The following is a 21,033-nucleotide window of genomic DNA, read 5'->3' as shown; positions in this document are numbered from 1 at the left end:
ATTCCATTTGAGTAGAAACACATGATGTGTCTTTTGAATATACTCAGAGATGCTCAAATCCATTAAAATGCTTTTTCGAACTGCACCACCTCTGCATGAAATTAATACTTTCGGGACTAGTTGTGCTAGCTTAATTATGTCCCCACTGTGTTCCTTCAGAATTCACTGTTTAATTGTTTGTTGAACATTTTGTGCCAATTCGGTCATGTCTATAACTCTAGGTCTAAAAAATGCACCTCAGCCTTCCAAAAATAAACAATACTTTAACATGACCCTCCCCTTTGAGATGAAAAACGACAGCAGCCTCCCTCTTTCAAGATGTCCACCTTAATAATTCAGGTTAGGTATCACTATAGGGACAATTTAGTATTGATTATATGATGAACATCATTATGGTTAGAGCACAATAAGAGTGACATCTACTGGACATCAAAGATCAGGCATTTTTGTGTAATGTAGAGTATCACAGTGGGATTTTAGGGAAGGTACAAATCAGTGCTTGGCAATCTCAGGCTTGGAGGCCCACCTGCACTGCACATTTACATGTTGTCTTGCTCTCTAACCCCCATTTCAATTGCTAAACCCTGCTTGAGATTAAAATGTGGAGTGAAAATGCTAAACTGTGCAGGAGTTTGTGCTTCTTCCAACACCTACAAACCTTCATGATCTAAATTGGTGTGCCACAGTAGGTAAAGCAAACTGAGTGAAAAATCCCACAAGTTTTCCACTTTTTATCTGATTTATTTCGCATTATATCAGACATTGATGGACGTCATCACATCTGCAAATACAAATGAATTCAAAGCATCTCTCAACAATGCAAGTAACTCTGATGAAAGTTAACTGAGTATGACTGTTGCCGTAACCCCATGGCATTCACATGCCACTCTTTCAGCGGTCAATGCAAATGACATTTCATCCAAATTTATTTATATAAGTAGCATATTTCATGAAAAGTTTTATTAAGTCATTTAAATAACAATCTGTTAAACCTTTAGCACTTTACCCATGTGAACGCCACAGTACGTCTTGGCAAATCACGATATAAATAGTAAGCAGTGCTGTTGTTTTTTCAGTCCATCGGATATACAATCACAGTTAAATCTTGCTCCCTAAATTTGGGCCTTTGCAGCCTGCAGAGCAGAGCCTTTTTTTAGTAGAGCTCCGCTTTGTGTAGTAAGACTGATTGCTTGTACAGTAGGAACGAGCTCTTCAGTGTTGCTCTACTGATTGCGAAAGAATCTGACAGTTTGAAAGGATCATTTTGAAAGGCCACATGAACTTATACAGTGCACAGTTAACCAGAAGCAAAGAGTCTGTACGCCAAGTGATGGCACTTGTTGTGGTCAGGGTACTTTACAGGGAAAACGACAATCATTTGTCTGTTCACTTCTCAAAAAGGAAGTGAAATACTTAAATTACCCACATAGACATGAGTTTTGTCCTTCTCTTACAATAAAACAATAAACAAACAGTACTCCTTGTGTTGTTTGCTTTCCAATTGTGCTTTTTGTCAAAGCTGCCCATTTGAAGTCCGTCTCTGAGCAGACCACTCCTTGTCTGCCTGCACTGCAAAAAAATGATCTTTGGCAAGAAAATGCTTCTTAAATATAGGCAATATATTTAATATTTCTCATAATGAGATAATTATAAGGATATCAGGTGACACTATTTAAAGGCTATCTAAACAGGGGCATTATAAGAGAGGTTGAAGCATTGAATAATGTGTTGAAAAAGTTAGGGATAGGGTTAGGCTAGGACTTATGAACAGCTTATGGCAGTAAGATAACATTATTATGAAATAAATAACAATGTATTGACGTAAACTAAATGACAGAGTGTATAATACTCCCATGTTTAAGGCAGAGGCCTAGTTAAGAACACTTAAGTCAATTTTACTTGAATTAAAGCACAAAAGTACTATTTCTAGGACCAGTTTGGCTGCTAAACAACTAACTCAGTTTTTTATGTCTGCAGCCACAAAATATCAAAATATTATAGCAAAACCAATAACTTTTACATTTACTTTTGGTACTTTTACGGTTCATATCAAGTAATTTTGTACTTTTGTACTCAAGTAGAAATACAGATAGGAAATGAACAAATATGTATGAAAATTATCACCTAAGTTTGGGTTTATTAAAAGCTTATATGTGGATAGCGGTTCAATGGAAAATTATGATAAACCCAAACTTAAGTGATCATTTTCATAAGGTCTGTGCCTTCATGTGTTCATAAATACTCAAGTATTATTATATTAATGTATTATTTAATGCTTATGCATGTGTTATGAGGTCCCTATGAAAGCAGCCTTGAAATAAATTGTTACTGAATTTTAACTAATTTAATAATAATAATAATAATAATTTTATCAAGTGAAATTACCATAAAAAACCTGATTAGATTTAGTTCAGTCAACTATTTTTGAATGATTGGTTTGATTCAGCTTCAGAATTTTTTCCAGAATATGTTGAATAAACAAACCAGAGGAACTTTTTACATAGTGGTGAAATATAAAATATATAGCAAATAAAACAAAACACCTTTTTTGGATTTCTTTCTGTGAGAAAAGTGCCTATTTTGTTAAATATGATTGTAATTTATTATAATTGATTCTGATCTTCCAAATTCAGTTGAATTGCTATTAGAGTGATGCACCACAATGGACTGATGCATGTTTATACCCCTAGTTATACCCATTTTAACTTAGTAAGATCTTATTATATAAGTAGTCTCTAGAAATAGGTTGTAATCTTACAATATTCATATAATGAGAAATATCAGATACATTGCCGACCCTGAAGATGCTTTCACTAGCTGAGATATCATTGTTTGCAGTGTGCGTGCCAGACAGCGGCGATATGAGCAGCCCCAGGCAGTTATCTAAACCCTCTATCTTTGTTTAGATATCGGTCTCCTTCAGGCCGTAGCATTCTGGGAGGTCGTAGATCTGGTAGCCTGCTGGCTCTCCGCACTCGCTATAAATCCCCATGGCCACTGTATCGATCTCGGTCCTGCCCAGTGCGGGCGTGGAGCTTTTTCCTGCACCACTCTTGATTTTGTTGGACAAGTTGTTCATCTTTTCCTTCAAGTGGAAGGAGGATTTCTGCAGTGGAGGAAAGAAGCTCCAGCTCTTGAGACGCAGGGAGCGGCCCTTGCTCCGGCACGAAAAGACGGAGGAGCCTCCACAGGATTCATGGAGGGGTAAGCCCACCCGGTATTCTTCTCGGGAGTCTCTGGTTGGGCCTTTAATGGCTGTTCGCCACCGCTGGTCGTAGAATCGACGCAGAGTTCGGCGCCGCCGGTGGCACTGGCAGCGCAGCAGGCGGGTGAAAGCCCGCTGGAACTCTTTGCTGGAACATGGGTAGATGACTGGGTTGATGCAGCTGTTGAAGTAGCCCAGCCAGAAGATCACCTTGAACACCATGTCTGAAGGCTTCAATGAAGGGAAAAAAGAGCCTAGAGGTGCAGAGAGAGAGAGAGGGAAGGAGATGCTGTTTAGTCAAAACTTTCTGAAAAACTCAACTTGTACTCAATCAGCAAAAACATTTTTGTTTCTTTACTTTTGCGCTGGAGCTATGAGGCCAATGTGTCTAACAAGTAATAAAAAATTATAGCCACTTCCACCGGTGCAAACTGCATGTCTAAATCCTCATACATTTGTCTAGAACTGGATCAAGTTCTTATATAATTTTAAACAGACTTATTTCAGCCAAAACTCATTGTATGTCAGAAACTATGTTAGTCTTGCAGGGCCAAATGTGATCTCGTAATAAAGATTCACATCTGGAAACATGTTAAACTTTTAGTGCTAGAGTACAATCAGTAACTCAAGTAATGCCTCCTAGCGAAACACTGTTGTTAGCTAACGGAACTGTTTTTCCTTTGGAAGAAGTAATGTTTATCTTTACAGCATATGTTTTTTTTTGACACACATCTACATACTTAATTGGAGGTTTTTTTGAGGCACTTTTCAGCCATGCTAACTTACATTACATCTATGGGCTAATGACAGGCCTGTTGTGTGTCATGATTTTTGCATGCAGTTTTTATGAAGCTTAGAATATAAGCTTTTATTACTCGTTAGCTGCATTAACCTAGTACTTCCACTGCAAAACTGAAGAAGTAAAGACACTGAACTTCGCTGATCAACTAAATTTGGGTAAGCCTGCATTTGAAACAGTCTCTTTATCATTGAAAAAAAGTGGAAAAAAGAGTAGGAAGTGTCACCAAAGTGGTGAATTGTACTGGATAAAGCATTCAAAAGGAACAAAATGTTAATCAGCACTCATCTAGAAATTAAAAAGCCTTTATTGTGCCATGGCTATTGACAAAGGTTTAATCTCCAGGCTTATTATTGAGTATGTACTGTGAATCTTTCAGTAAGTAATATGAAATTAATATGTAATATATGGTTGTAAGACCTGCTAAAACAGAGTTTTCAGAGTAGAGATTCAGGCAGAGATACAGTATAGTCCATCCTTGATGAAGGCCTGCAGTAAAACATGTCAGGGAGTTGTTTATAGCCATGATACAATAAAGTCTTTTTAATTTCTAGAAGCATGCCTTGGTATTCATTTTTAGACTGTGTTTAACATTTACCCCTCCTGGGCAGCTGTATTGTTTGCCTGGCAGGCACATTTTGGATTGGATGCTATGTGCTGCTTTGCATGATGTTTGTGCCAATGCAGCCAACAGCATTGCAGGCAGTTGCAAGAGCATATGCATTTTTAAAATAGTCTGAGTCCTTGCATCATGTCGAAACGATTTCCCATTGAGATTGATTATTTTGGCCGAAAGGGGCAGCAGAGTGGGAGATGCGCCAATGTACTATCCGCTGCCAAAAAAAAAAAAATTCTCATTAAGCAAACACTGAGCAAAGCTTTTGATGGACTAGCCACACAAGTCCAGTGAAGTCTTTAAACCTCAAATTGCCTTTTTAAGTTTCTACAGGCCACCGTAACATTGAGATAAAGTGGAATAAATAAACTTGTGATCGGGGTCGAAAGTATGCTCGTTTCAGAGGAGTGGAATGCGTGGACTTTGGTCAAGTTTGTAGATGTGCGTTCTCCAAGCTTTCACTTGCTGTCTTTCATTTTCACCCCTCCCCTTCTGCTTCATATTGCATTTATATTGCATATATTGCATTGTTATTGTTAAAACACAGTACTGTGCAAAAGTCAGAGGCCACCCTTTATTTATTTTTCTTTCATTTCCAGTCAGAACCACTATTAAGTATAAGTTATTTATTTTTCAACATCAGGAAAAGAGCAGCAACATATTTAACTGAAATTTACATAGAAGCCTCAATAATTGAATAATATCATTTTTTTAAGTATTAGTGTGTACACACTTTGCCTTTATTACTTTAGATTCTACACTTTCCAAAAGACTTCTACTGAAAATCCAACAGATGAAGTTCCAATAATGTCTCTCCAAGAAAGCATTAAATTGCACAATCTGGTTATTTTGAATAACAACCAAAAATATAACCTTAGTGGTAAAAAGTGCTTATAACTCACTAAACCAAGTTATTTTATTCTAAAAATCAGGGTTTACATCAGGCTCTGTGGGGCTCTTTGACAAAGTCACAACTCACCAGGTCATAGTAATTAAACAGCTTGGTGGGTAGAATGGTTCTCAACCAATTAGATTGTGCAGTCAGGAGTAACTGTTGTAGGATTAATAACAAAAATTCTTAAATGTTGCTAAAAACTGAAGTGTGTTCTACAATTTCTCATTAAGTTGAATGCCATTGTTAATACGCAAGAGTGCTTTTGTGAATGAAGCATGGACAGGTCAATTTCATTTTACAGGGAAACTCATTCTCCATCTATGTGACAAAGAAGTTAACTGAATACTCACAGATCCTCACTCGCTAAGGCACAGTCTATCAGTTCAGTGCACTTTTGGCTCTCTCCCATATCTCTCGCAGTCTTGCGCCCTCTCCGCAGGGAGTAAGGGAGCCTGACACTATCTACCACATAAAACAGTTGTCAGCCCCCTTGCCGTTAGACGCCATGCAGCCATTCTCAGCATTACAAGAGGTCAGAGTCCCTCCCTATCAGAGTAGAGCTTTATAAATAGCCTAGCAGAGCCGTTTGGGGCAGTGGGTACAGGCTGCAAAGGGAATAGCGCCTTGGGTTGAAATCATTTTAATGAAGAAAGGAGACGCACTCCTATCCCTTTGGCCAGGGGGCTAGCGATTGGGTGTAATTGAGGCTGTGAGATGAAAGCCTGTTCCTTCTAAGCTCCTTTTTGGTAATTGGTGTGTTTACGGGAGCCGACAGGCAGGATGTTTGGCTACTGCCTAGAGAACACTTCCTTTGTAGCCAAATCTCAGAGCACAGCATGATGATCTAAAAGCGTTGTGTTGCTGTAGAGTTTTACGGGTTTCAGAAGTGTCATTTTCAAAAACACATACTGGAACCACAACCTGGTGATACAGCTGAACAAGAGCCTGACTCAAGTTCTTGAGGTGTTTTTTCCTCTCATTGTATGTGAGAAGTGCACAGGTCAAAGAGTATGACCTCACGTCAGAACAGCAACCAATGTCACACGAGTCATGTATGCACCCCGCCAGCTCACCAGACAGATGAGCCAAAGGTTATGTTTTTTTGCTGTGAAGGGGTGTGTTGAATGTAAACACTTCCATCCCACTTGCCTACATCAACTACATTCCTTAAGATTTACTTTCGTCTTATGGTGCTTTTTTCTGAGTTCATGGAAAAGGCACACGCAACCATATCTATCAACTTGAGTAAATCAGTTGCAAGTACTGCTGTACTTAAAGTTCTATGCTTTTTCAATACTAAAATGTGGTAAACAATTCAATACCCTTACATTTTCAATACTATCAGTTCTTAGTAAAAAAGAATATATATAATACAAAAAACGTTCTTTGACTAGTAACAATAACAGAAGTGCTACATAGAACCATTTGTTAAAGATTCTTTGAGGAAGTACAGTACTGGTCAGAGACCAGCCTTAACTCCCTTCACACCTTTCATGTAATTTCCAATCAAAATGGCCCTTTAAGTGAAAGTTATTGATTTTCTTTAGGAGATATTTCTGAGGAGATTAAGGAAGGAGAAAGGAAAATAAGTGAAAACACAGGACTTTCCAAAACGGGAGTTCAAAAAAATGCTTCAAATTAATAGAGACAATGCGACTCCTAAACTTGCGAAAGCTGGTAGACCACCAAAACTGTCTGCACATCCACAGGTGTTTCTGTCCATTTTGAAAAGACAACTCAATGCTATAAGTTTAAAAGGGTGTGTAGCTGTCAAGAATCTGTTACTGAGAAAAAGAAACAGACAAAAAAGAACACTTGCAAATGAAACAAAGAAACTGTTGATGGACTGACCACCCCAGAGTCCAGACCTCAACACCATTGAATGTGTTTTAGATTATTTGGATCATAAGGGTGAAACCAACTTCTAAGACTGAACTTTTGAGGTGTTGAAAAATATCTCTGCGGATTTCTTTGAAAAAACTGAAAGTAGGTCTCCTAAAAAGAATAGAAGTTGCAATAAAAGCGTGAACACACTAAATACTGAAAATCTGATATGATATTTAGTAGTTTTGTGTAATTTTCTGTTCTAAATGTTTTTGCCTTATTCCTGAAGCTGAAAAAGGGATAACTTGTACTTAATGGCCATAAATGAAGGGAGGTCTTTGAACAGTACTGTACATGCAATAGATTCATTAGCAGGTGTAATCCATTTTGTATTTGTTTCTCTTTTCTCACTGTTAATTTACCTCTTCTGAACATTGAGGCCTTCAGGCCATTTTCCCATTGTTTAGCATTAACAGTGTAAATGGTTTTCTGTGTTCAATAAACAAGTGGTTTTACACTTGATATGAGCATCAAAGTCAGTTGTGGTATTGCAACAACCCTATTTGCAAGTGACTTTACATTCCATCAAATTAAAGTCTGCTGGTCCTGGATGAGGCATGTGGATGTGAACCTGAATGGACAAAATGCTCCAAAGGAAGAAACCCTCAGACGTTCTACTTCAGATGAATCATGTAGACATGGAAGGTGATTAAGCAGTTTTCAAAACCTCTGCTGGATTATTTATCAGCGTTGTACAGCTCTCAATTATATTAAGAAGTAATTTTCCATCAGACGTCTTTATTGTCGTAGGCTGTTCATTCCCTAATTATGAGAGGCTGTTCACTTTCTATAATTATGAAGCGGTTGCTCATTTGAGATTCCACATAAAACTGGTTGTTGCATTGAACATTGTGGTCTGATTTTACGTTCACAAGATGCAACCCTTGAGTATTTAAGCTCCAACTGTATTATGTTGCACTAATATGTAGTTTCAGTCACTTTAGGAATACAATCTTAAATAAAGGTGTCAAAAAAGTTTCTTCAAGGAGTTTAATGTAGTATGTAAACATTGATAAAGTTGTCAAAAAGTGCTGATCACTCCCAAATCCATACACTCCATACATGGAAACTAAACTGCAAAAACAGCCCATTTTACTTTGATTGTTTTGTAATGTCATTAAAACCAACACATGTACATATATACGCCTATTCAGTCTAAACAGTATTATCCACCCATTTGCACTGAAATTATAAGTGTGTTTCTGCCGTCGGACTGCTTTTTGAATGAGGCTCCATACAGGGCAGCCAAACAGAACAGAGCTCATTTACATATATATCAGTCTTAAAGGCACAGTCTGTTTAATTCTAACGGATATAGGGAAGCTTGAAAATGGTCATGCAAAAATTAATTATGACGGTTTTCAGTACATAACCCACACAAATGTGAGTGGACATCAGGGAAAAAAGAAAAATGTAAGACAAATCCAGATATAGACCCTTTAACCTTTTTTGAGTTTAAATGCTTTTTAGACAAACATACAAATGATTCTTTAAAGGCAAATATGTAAACTGGTCAATGTGGTCAAGAGTATATTTTCTTTTAATGGGCTTCAGTAAGAGGAGAAAAACACATCAAATGGTCTGGCGTGCCAGCTTGTTGACAAAACACTTTGCTTTGTCCACTATTCACTCCCTGAGGTACACAGACTATGCCATGTTTCTGTGCAGTACAGCATTCTGCTGGTGGAGACAGGAGCAACAGCCCTGAGTGTTGTTTGAGTGTTGGCACTCAGCGCTTCATAAAGGCCAGCACTGCTCTGCCGGAAGGTCACTATCATCCTGTTAGCATGCCTGAACACCAGCCACGTGGTTTTAGATGTTGGCTGTCATGCTGATCACTTTCCTTCACGTGTAAGGGATATCCTGGAGTTGTACGTTCGAGAATTAGATGGTCTTTAAAGGGAAATTCCACCCATTCCACCAAAAATTTCCGCATAGTTCCATCGTTGAGATGTAAACAAAGTAATTCAGAGTGGTTTGGTGTGAAACAATTCATTGTAGAGAAACTTACTGATATGTTTAAAGTGTTTGTGATAGGAACCAGGGGTGGTTTTGTCTACAACACAAATATAACTTATTTATTTGTTATGCAAAATGAACAGTGAACCCACATGTCTTTGTTTTTATATGTAATGTTGATGGTGATAAAATGATTAATGGGTTTTTCTTTGGAGGACAAATATATTCCAAAAGTATTTGTTAAATATATTTTTGAAAAGCATTTATTTGTATATTTTATTATTATTTTTAAATTGTATGTAGTTTTAACAAAGATATAACAAGCTTAAATCGTACTGACTTCTGTGTTTTGCATTGTACTTTGCATTAACCATGTAGTAAGACACCCACACACAATGTATTTCAAATAAAGAAGATATCAAATCATAACTGCATTTTCACAGTGTATCAATGCATACAACACTTGCCTTTGCCATGTTAAAGGTTCATTTGTGAATGTTTAACATTAACATACTGGAGTACAAATTCATTTCAAAAGGTTTTCCAAACAGTGCAATAGGCAAGTATTTGTGCATTTTCATATATTTTCAAATGTATTTGAATAATACATTTACATACATTTTTTCCATGGTACATCTCTATGTGTAATATTTCCCCATATGATTTAAAATAAATGCATGTTAAAATATATTTCATTAATATGCCAATACATTCTGAAATACATTTTAGTGTTTGGAATGTATTTCAGCATGGACTGCAATGTATTTGAAACGTATTCCAAATATGTAAAAATACATGTCCTGAATGCACTCCTCTGCCATGAATGGGTGAAAAAAATTTCCGTCCAAAACCATGTTGCAAAACTTAAACTCATTAAACAATGTCTTAGACAGCAAGCAACGTATTCATCACAATTTTATGTAATAGCCTTATGTAGAATATCTTTTAGAGGCATTACAAATTTCAAACGTCTGGTTCCTATAATATATGATGACATGATGAATAGACTTGGACTCTTTTGGAGTCTTTTTACAATAACATCCATTCAGTGCTACATGAACTAGTTAATGTTTGTTCCTTCTTCTGTAAAGCTGCCATATTGGAGGTATGAGAGTATGTTTTTGGAGTAACATACATAAAAAAAGAGGGATCTTAGTCTTAAATAGGACTATTTGGAGGTCTTTCTTGAGGGATTGAGTAGATGGTCCTTATTTTAACCAGATGACATGAATTTATCCACATTTGTTTGTTTTACGCTCCTGGCTATATTTATCCATTGCAGTGTAGGAAACTGTCTCTCAGTAGTTACGTAAGGTAATGTGATGGGAATTTTAAATCACTTCTTTGGAATCTAGTGAAACTAACTTGCATGACAAAGAAAGTGAGACAGACTGAGTCTCGAGACCTGCCTGGAAATCCTGTACAGTTCTGACAGCTTGTCACATTCACAATGTCGTCTGCACAAAGAAAACAGACTTTATCCATTTTCTCGGGTGTGCTGTGTTTGGCTGAAAAGCTTGTTTGAAGTGGTAGGTGTTAAAGGAAAGGAATAAACCACACTGAGGTTTGTGGTTATATGAAAATAAATCACCATGCTTTAATATAACCCCCCGTCAACCCACATGAAAAAGTATTTATCTAAATCATTGCATGCTAATAAATGATTTAATCACAGAAAGCTAGCTGTTTACCTGTTCTTATACAAAAAACACTAAGGAGGTCACGTTCTAGGCTGCCTGCAATTTCAGAAGCTTCTGCAAATGTGGAAAAAATGCCCCTAAGATAATATTGGCCTTGTCGTTTTTTTCAGTCTGATTTAATTATTTGCCTTGGCATAGTGTTTTCATCATTTGTACTGCAGACCAGGGCATTCTAAGTGGCGTGGGAAAATGTATAAAAACACATTAGTCACGCAATACAGTTTTTTAACGCAGCTCGGAGTCAAACAGAACGTCAATATGGCCGCATTGCTTGACTAGGCATGTTGTGTAGTCTTTACAGCAACACCTTGGGTCAGCTGTCTTTGCCTTTACCACAGTGTTTGTTTTTTCATTTGCTGAGGGGGCATCAGCACATTAACAAGTCATTAATCAAGGACTGAAGCTGAACAGTCACAAGTCAAAAGGGCATTATAAATTTATGTATATAGTTCTAGAAAAATGTGATTTTCTGCACAGTTTGAAAACAATTATTACTAAGCTTGTCTAATTACATAATTAATTACATTCAATTTACATTCTGTATCAACAGGTTTAAGTCTGTCTGCATTTCTGACTTTTCAATGTCAAGAAATGACAGATTTTTTTTCTCTTTAGCAAAACAAGACTATACACACCCCACAATTTTCCATCAAAGTCATATAATAATAAAATATCTCCTCTTTAACTTACAAACACAAATTTGTGATTAAAGTTTAAGCAATGAGAAGTAATTTACATTAAATAGTATTATGTAAATGTCTTTAAGCAAATTACTTAAAACCATATATGTTAACTACATTTAGTATATTTAAGTACTATGTACTTGCACGCACACACACGCACACACACACATATATGTATTTACATATACATACATATCGCTGTTGTCGGAACAAAACCTCATATCTCAAAAATACTAACTTTACAGGAGAAGGAAAAAACATACTTTACTTTTAATGTAAGTCAATGGAACCAGACTTTTTTCCAAGTAATTTTGGGGCGTTTCTTTTGGTCCATTCATCATGAAATTTACTCACAACGTAAAGGGCCACAGGCATTTTCGTTTAATGCCAAAAACTGAAAAATGAAAAACAAAATTGGAGATACAAGGTTTTGTTCCGACAGCAGTGATATGTAATATATATGTACTAATATGTAAATGCATGTGTACATATATACATGTCTATATACACACACACATGCATATATCATATTACATGTTTAAAACAAAAAATGTAAATACAGTAAAAAGTAACAACAATTTAAGACAAGAATTTTGTTTTCAAAAATTTGTTTGATACCTTTTGAGTCAATTAGAAAAACAAAGTTTGGTTCCACATTTCTCCTCAGCGTCCCCAGCCATTGCATCTATTTACAAAACTGCTTCACCAGCACACTTAATTAAACACAATGAAGCACTGATTAACAAAATCAGGTGTTGGATGATAACTACAAATAATACTGGGCTTCATCAAAGAGAGAAATAAAAACACACTAGCATACATAAAACCACTTTTTTGTATTAATATTACTTGTATATATTCTAATATTAGTATTTTTATCAGTACAAAAAAGGGTTAAAATAAAATTTCTTCAATTATCTTCCATTAAAAGTTTTTCCTTCTCCTGTAAAATGACCTCTTTGGAGATGTTTTTATTCCAACAGCAACACTACATGTATATATAATTGTATTATTTATAGTGATCATCAGCAATAACTGTAACCTCTAAGGATTTCATTCTTAAGAGAAGAAAAAAATCAATTAACAAAGGTTGCTCACTTTCTGGCACATGCAATACTTTTATGAAAATAGCTTTTATAGGCATAAAAATGATCTCATGCTATAAATTTGTGAAATGAGCCACAGTTGGAAATTGATTATATAAATCTATTTCCAAATGATATTAATACTCTGTAATGTTGGCCAAACAGAAATAATGCTTTTAGAGGTCAAATTTGAGACTAAAATACTTGGACTGGCCTTCAAACAAGTCAGTACTTGGCATATTTAAAATGTTCAAATCTCACATAATTATCAGCTACCTGGCATCAACCACAAAGGGGTTGTCAGTGTTATCAAACAATTTTATTTATGCTACATTGTTTAAAATTGAATAAACATTCAGGGCTGCACGCTTTCTTCTGTTCTTTGGTTTCTTTTGTTTCTTTTATTACATCTATTTATTTTGCTTACAGCATGCTTGAGAGTCATGAAGAAAGTCTCACTTATTACTCGGCCTTGAGCGCACAAGAGAACATGGAGAGAAGAAGCCTTTCCTGCATCATTAAAACAGTTTGTTTTTACAAGGGGTGTTTGCAAAAAAACATTGCTTCAAAAAAACAACGGACATCTCTGAGATATAATATAGTCAGTATAGTGCAGTGATTGAGCCCTGTTCAAGACAATTTAAAGCATTTGCTCAGTATCTACATTTGCATGTACACAATAGCCTGAAGTTCTTAGAAACTGGATCTGTATAAATGACTATTTCTTTTCTAGTTCTGTTTATGTAAAGCCAGCTCAGTTTCACTTTTGATATGAAATGCCCCCTTCATGATGCAAGTTTATCCATGTATGAGTTTCCCTCCATTTAAAACTATCTACGTATGATTTGGAGTTGGAATTTACCTTACACAGTTGTAAGCATATGTTTGAACACTCCTGGTCAAATATCACGTTTTGTTTTTGTGAAAATAAGTGCACATCCTCTACGAAGAAACTTGAAGGTGGCATTTTTCTGCTCAGTTTTAATGCACAGTTTGTATTTATTTGCTGAATGTAACATACTGGAAAAAATTAAATGTAAAATATTAAATGCGCCATAACTTTTACATACATATTGTACACATTATCTTGTTGGATGAGTGTGAACTGGGATTCTAACAGTGCTTGATGAAAGAACACCACTAAAACTTTTGCATTGTTTGATGTATGGTCCTTAAAGGGACATTCTTACAAAAATCTGTTGAAATGTTTTTTTTTTTTTCTGCTAGCTGGCTATTGCAGAAGACAAGCGTATAGCTAATGTTACTGCCAATTTTACCATGTGGGGGGGTTTCCAATGACTGTATTATGCATGAACTATTTGCATTATGCATGCTGGGTGTTGTAGTAAGAGAACACCAATGGATGAATGAAAACACAAAAAGAAAAACAAAATCTGAAATTCTGTCAGACCAGTGAGGCCGAGGAATGCAATGCTGTGCTACAGAATATTACATAGCACAACAAGTAATATATGAAATGCTACGTCAAGGCCAGAACACCCCTTTAATAGTTCTAATAAGTTCTCAGTACCCTCAGACCCAAGCAGGTGGCTGCTGATTTAGGCTACCTCAGCTGCCTGTTTCTTACGAAGGCCTTTGTGTTACGTGTGGACTAGAGCCATCTCATCTCCTGGTGGTTGTGTACATGTTGCCAAACATTGGAAAAGGAAACCACCCCCAAACTCAGCCCAATTAAGGGCGCGATTAGGGCAGTGGAGCGTAATACGAGGGAGGTCAGGGGGGCTTTCTGGAAAAGCTGGCAAATTATCATCCTCTCGGGCAATATCAGCCCAGCTTCCACCACCAAAATACTAACCTTTAGTGTTTGAAGGGAATTGGACAGACTGGTCTCACATCAGCATTAAAATGGGCTTTCTTCTGGCACTGCTTAGTCAAGCCTCGCCAGAAGATGCTATCAGTTAAAGCCCTCCTTCCTCTCAGAGAATGTGAGTAGAACACCAGCAGGCATGGTCTTAATTATGGGGCTTATATGCAGTTTTGTGCAGCGATTCAAAATCTGTGATGAAATTGTAAGCCCAACAGCGATTTTAATTTAATATAAGAGGAGCTGAAGTAGGTCTTCAGAAAACCATTTTAGAGTCTGTTGCACCTACACTAATCTTGTTTGATATTTAGTTTCATTCCTGTGAGGGAAATTAGGAGCAGTAAATGAATACTAGACCTATTCTTTCAGAATTGTAACCCTCCTGGAATTCTTCTTGTTTTCAAAGGAAATATTATCACAGAGGTACTTGCTTCAAAAAAAAAGCTGGAATTTATTGGCCAATTACTGATAGTTCACTATCAAGAGCTGAGAATGTTTACTTTGGGTTCTTCTTAGTGTCTGAAGATGGAATTTAGTTTGATCAGGCAGATTTTTTCCAGAACATGTTTCAAGTTTTATGGATATCTTCGAGGTCATTTAGATTAACTACACTGATAATCAGTGGTCTCTTTTTGTAATCTAGCATGAGGTCCACTTATGACATTTGTGTGGTTTTATGTATCAAAAACAACCATAATTAATTTAACCATTTTCCAACTTCTTTATATCCCTTAGTATTTGAACAAACTGTAAGGTGATGTAAATCACCTCTGTTCTGATTGGCTGCCCTGTATTGTGCTTTCCAGGCTAAAACACTCCTTGTAACCTCAACATAAATGGGAGGGGTTAAACTGCTGTAGGCTGAACTGGTGCATATCACTGCTGACGGAAGAAAACCTTAAATCTCCATTTTTGTTGTTTTTCAGTTTTTTACAGAATTTGAAAATACTTGTTGCCCTTTACATTGCATGAAGATGAATGGACCAAAACAAACAGCCTAAAATGATTTTGAAAAAAGTCTGGTTCCATTGACTTACATTAAAAGTAAAGTAGGTTTTGTCCTGTAAAGTTACCATTTTGGAGATACGAGGTTTTCTTCCGACAACAGCGATATATGTTAATGTGCCATTTTTGCAGCTTAGTTTCCATATATGGACTGCACAAACTGGTACATTTTAAAATTTTAAAAATGTTTACATGCTCTATCAAACTCTAAATTTAATTACTTACATTATATGAGTCCTTTAATTCTATAAATCCTTGCTTATTAACGTGTGATTGGAATGGTAACAATGACCTTTACTAACTCTCCCTCCCTTTGGATCTTTGTGGCTTTGCTTGCATAAAATACATTAACCCCCATTAATTAATGTTGTCTCCATAAAGAAATCGCTTAGGGGTTGTGAAGGGGGAGTTGATGGCTAAAGCATGGGCTGCCTTATCATAAAGCAATTAGTTTTGATGTTGAGACAGTTTTGTCATGGAACGTTGAGAAGGTTTTGGCCCATGAAAGCCTCGTTAGTGCAATTATTGCTCAAGCTGAACGTCTGTCTTGTGTCCAGTGCGACTTTCATAAATAAGAGGCATTACAAAAGGAGTCTCAGTTTATTGTTACGGTGTTAATTTGAAAGCCAATATAAATGTGTGTAAATATGAGTTTTGTGTGGGGATTCAATTAAGATGTATAGAAAGCTATAGAGTAAAACGCTGTATGTTTTGCAAGATCATTTAGAGCTCTCTTACAACACCAGGGATTTCTTTTTGGTGCTTTCCTCTGCCTCTCTGTATACTGTTGATATGTGTAGCTACTTAGAAAACTGTCATGCATGACAGCAGCTTTTCAGAAAATAGCAGCACGCAGGTTTACAGTTCAAACAAGGCCTCTATTTGTGCATGAAATGCTTCGGTTATTCCAGTGTTTGATATCAGTGTAAAGCTGATGGAGTTTTTTGCTGTATCTTATCTAACAGGCCAAGGATTTATCATCAATAAACATGCATAAGTTCTATTTGTTCACGTTTTGAATCTTGCTTTAAAATTCAAATTTCCAAAGGTCAAATCTTAACAGGCCTAAGATTACATTTAGATTTAAGTATTCAGAGGATGTTTTAGACCAATAGTTACTATCCTTGCTCCTGGAGACCTACCTTCTTGAAACCTTCTTGATCTACCTGCCTGAATTTAACTCACCTGATACAGATAATCAGGCAGACTGACTATCTGGACCAGTTCAATTGGGATCAGAATCAAACTCTTTCAGGGTGTAAGGTTTGTGACCACTGAGGTTCTTAATGCTTGTCCTGGAGTGCTACTGCCATGCACATTTACTTGCTCAAAACACGTCTGATCCAACTACTATTACAACATGCAGGAATATGGTATTGAGAACCACTGTTTTAATTCATGAAAACAGTCCTACTAGGCTTGTTTCATGTAAAACCACACGGTCAAATCTCAAGTACTGAATTCACAATCAGTTTAGAAAGTGTTCATTAGCATCCAGCTGAATTTCAGTGAACACTGTAGGTGTTAATGCAACAATACTGGTGTTAATCCTAACACTAGGTGTTAATTCAATACTTTGAATCTTGCTGTGGCAGGTTTAATCCATGTCTAGAAAGCTTAATTCACAGTACTGTGCAAAACCACCATTCCACCAGACCACCACTCATTCATTTTAATTTCCTGTCAAAACAGCCAAACAGTACACCTTCTTTGTTTTCAGGAAAGATATCTGAGGATTATCTATAAAACTAAGGGGAATGTCAAAGGAGAATAAGCGAAAAACAAGGTTTCCAAAACTGGAGTTGGACAAAATGGGACTTCTAACAACCATGAAAGTGTTTCTGTCCATCCTTCTACTGTAAGAAGACAACTCAACTCTATGAGTCTGAAAGGATGTGGGGAAATTTTACAAATCAGGAAGAAAATTTGCCAATCAAACAAAGAAGATGCTGGTGGTCTCAGAACAATGGACTGACAACCCCAGAGTCCAGACCTCAACATCACTTGAATGTGTTTGAAAATAATTGGGTTGTTAGAAGCAGAAAATGCAACCAACTTCCAGGACTGAGGTGTGAAAAGCATCCCTGCAGATTTCTTTGCAAAACTCAAAGTAAGTCTCCCAAAACAATGGAAGCTGTAATAAGGGTAAAACGTGGACTGAATAAATATTGAAGAATCTGATATTATATTTAGTTATTAAGGCTTCTGTGTTAAATATGTTTTCTGCTTCTTTCCTGACACTGAAAAATAAAAAAACTTGTCCCTAATGACCACTTTGACTTTAAATTAAATAAACAAAGTGTGGTCTCTGACTTTCACACAGTACTGTATATGTAGAAAGCTAAGTCTATAAGCAGTCTAGTCCATGTCTAGGACACTGGTGCTATGTATGACTGTATGTAATGCCTTACTATAACAATAACATTACTTCCATATGGATAGCCATGAACTATTACCTCCTCAAGCACATCCCCAATTACACGGACAAGCATCTCAGCTATCGGCTCTGCACATGCAGGATTTTATTCAGACATCACTGCGGACACGCCTGTGCTTTTAGGCACATTACCTTAGTTATCTAAAAATCAAATTTTCACATTTTTCCTCTCACCCCGAATGAAGTCAAACAGCCAAGATGTGTTTAATATCTGAGATATGCTTCTTCAGTTTTGCACTGGAGCTAATACAAGCAATGGAAGCTTGAACACAACAGCGCTGTGCAAACTGCACACCTAAATCATCACACAATTTCCTCAAGCTGCTTTATGCTGTTAATTAACCTCAAAAGGGGTTATGTATTTTTGACACTGTTATCTTTCTACACAGACAAAAGTCTCTATACAAACATTTTTTATAGTGTTATACAGTGTCACAAACCACATAAGCAAGTTTGGGTTACTTGAAGTGGCTCAAGGCAAGGGTGTGATGATTTAGGCATATGGTTTGCATGATGCTAACTGGTGGGGTATTGGCTTCCATCACTTTGCTAGCCAGTGCAAAACTGAAGAAGCAAACTTCAGACACCAAACATGTCTTGACTGACCATTTAAATTTGAGGTAAGAGGAAAATTGGACAAATCTGATTTTTGGCGTACCTACCTCCCTAAGCACGTATGTGGATGTCTTACTTTTTATTTGCCAAACAGTCCTCAGTGCCCAGATGGTCCACATTTGTCCTCAATCCCTATGTGTTGCAAGCTGGGCTTGCAGCAAAAATGTGGACTGTCTTGGGGGCCCCAAGGACTGGTTTGAGAATCACTGCCCTAACTGATAGAGGCAAACTAGGGGGCTAAAAAAAGTCCAACAAAATACTCCACACATACCCAAAGGTAGCACGAAGAAGAACGGCAGCCAGCACACCACGAACATCCCGACCACGATGGCCAAGGTTTTGGCCGCCTTTTTCTCTCTGGAGAACTTCATGAGGCGCACGGAGAGCGAACTACGAAAGGGTTGGCCCCTGCCCCGGCTGCGGCTCTGTTCCAGAGCCTCCTCGGGCAGGCTCCTGCAGTGGATGCGCAGCACCACGTCCGTGGAGGTGCCCCTCTCGCGTTTCACACCGGCCTCCAGGCTCCGGCTGGTTCGTCGGGCCACCACATACACCCGAAAGTACATGACCAGGATGACAGAGAGCGGCAGGTAGAAGGAGAAGAGTGAAGAGAAGAGGGCATAGCCTGGTTCCTCTGTGATGCTGCAGACACTTTCGTCAGCTGGCGGTGGCTCTTTCCAACCAAGGAGCGGCCCAATGGAGATGACAGCGGATGCCACCCAGATGACCACCAGGATGACGCCTGCCTTCCTCTCTGTCATGATGGTGGGGTAGCGCAGGCAGTATTTGACCCCAACATACCTGTCCACAGAGATGATGCACAGGCTGAGGATGGATGCCGTGCAGCACAGCACATCCACTGCTGCCCAAATGTTGCAGAACGCCCGGCCAAACACCCAGCAGCCCAGCACCTCCAGTGAGGCGCTGAAGGGCAGCACAACAACCCCCAGCAGAAGGTCAGCTATGGCCAGATTCACAATAAAGAAGTTAGTGACCGTCCTCAAGTGCCTGTTGCAAAGCACTGATAAAATGACCAGAATGTTCCCAACGATGGCCACCGAGATGAAGATGGCCAAAAAGACCCCCACAGCCACCACCTGGGGCTCCAAAAGGACGCTAGCGCACGTCACGTTGGTTCTTTTGGTGGTTCTATTCGTGAGAAAAGGCTGCACATCTAAAGTCTCATTGATGGCTTCAACTTCAATGGAGGACAAGACATCCTTACTTTCGTTCACCAACTTAAAAAATGTCATTTTTAACACTCCATCAAGGCAAAAAGTTTCACTGCTCTGGCTCGGCGCAGTCGACGGGCAGTGTCATCATGTCCAAGCCCGTCTCGTCTCCCTGTCCCAAGCTGAGTTCCTCAGCAGACCTCCACTTGGCTCGCATTGGGTCTGATTTCTCATCCAGTCCGCATCCGTTCTGAACCATCACATCTTTGGGCCAAAGTTTTCTCTTTGCACCTCCAAAACCCTCCAGATGTTCGCTTTCAGGACTGTCTGAGGTAGAGAAAGATGTTGGAATAGACAGCGCCAGCGCACTGTCACGTTTCTACAAGTGGCATCTTCAGCGGAGCGCTCCAAACTGGATTAAGCGCAGACCGTGTTTTTTTTCGCACCTATTTTCAGCTAACCACCACCCCTTTACGTTGGGATTGGCTAAAGTGTCCAGTCTCCCGCGCTATGCTTGGGTAGGTTTGGATATTAGTTGACGTTGTCATGTGCTGAATTTGATCTATAAACCAATCCCAGCGCAGGAGGCGGGACTTTCCGGAAAACGGGTGTGGACAAAAATTCCAATTTAGTTGCAGCAATTCCCAACCCGACCAGCAGAGGTCGTTCGGTGCTGTATGACTGTATGACAAATGGTCATTTTAATACAAAAGTATTTGCAGTGTTGGAAAAAAAAATATCTATTTGTTTTCTTTCAAAGACATTTAACATATATGGCTGATCTTAATATGTTCAAGGCAAAAACAACATACACAAATCACAAATTTTGTTTTTTTTCTTGACACTACTTGATTTAATTTTATAGATAAATATTACTAACCTGTGACTCCTTATTCATTTTCATTATATACACAAACAAAATGTTTTTACATGGCTTGAAATATGTTGTAGCCTGTAATATAAGGCAAAACTTCAAAGGAGCTCAAGCAATGTGGGGTTAAAAAAGGGAAAAAATATTCATGGGTTGAATAATAGAGACTGAATTAGAGCTGTTTCCACTGACGCAGTGCAGCTGCCGCCCTTGGGCCCAGCACGCATAGTTACACAGCGAAAGGGACGGGTCTTTACAAGCCACCAGGGGCCCTTGATGAGGGGT

The 21,033-nt window shown here is 38.0% G+C and overlaps 1 protein-coding gene across 1 annotated transcript; it reads right to left on the bottom strand.

Moving 5' to 3' along the window:
• Nucleotides 1–660: 660 nt before the first annotated feature.
• Nucleotides 661–20,665, bottom strand: adra1d (adrenoceptor alpha 1D). The gene is made up of 2 exons (XM_036583118.1): nucleotides 18,980–20,665; nucleotides 661–3,459 (listed from the first exon to the last, which is right to left on the bottom strand). Exons 1-2 carry the CDS (start codon nucleotides 19,956–19,958, stop codon nucleotides 2,903–2,905), a joined length of 1,536 nt encoding a protein of 511 aa, XP_036439011.1. The 5' UTR covers nucleotides 19,959–20,665; the 3' UTR covers nucleotides 661–2,902.
• Nucleotides 20,666–21,033: the final 368 nt, after the last annotated feature.

This window comes from Colossoma macropomum, unplaced genomic scaffold (genome assembly GCF_904425465.1).
Source record: "Colossoma macropomum unplaced genomic scaffold, Colossoma_macropomum, whole genome shotgun sequence".
NCBI classification, from domain to species: Eukaryota; Metazoa; Chordata; class Actinopteri; order Characiformes; family Serrasalmidae; genus Colossoma; species Colossoma macropomum.
Note: the sequence above shows the minus strand (reverse complement) of the source record. Positions and strands in the feature narration are given on the sequence as shown.

What these genes read in the sequence shown, in the direction of transcription:
- adra1d (XM_036583118.1), bottom strand. Translation starts at nt 19,958, where the DNA reads ATGACATTTTTTAAGTTGGTGAACGAAAGTAAGGATGTCTTGTCCTCC. An exon ending in CTTCTTCGTGCTACCTTTGG is followed by an intron (nt 3,460 to 18,979) that starts GTATGTGTGGAG and finishes CTGCACCTCTAG; the next exon opens with GCTCTTTTTTCCCTTCATTG.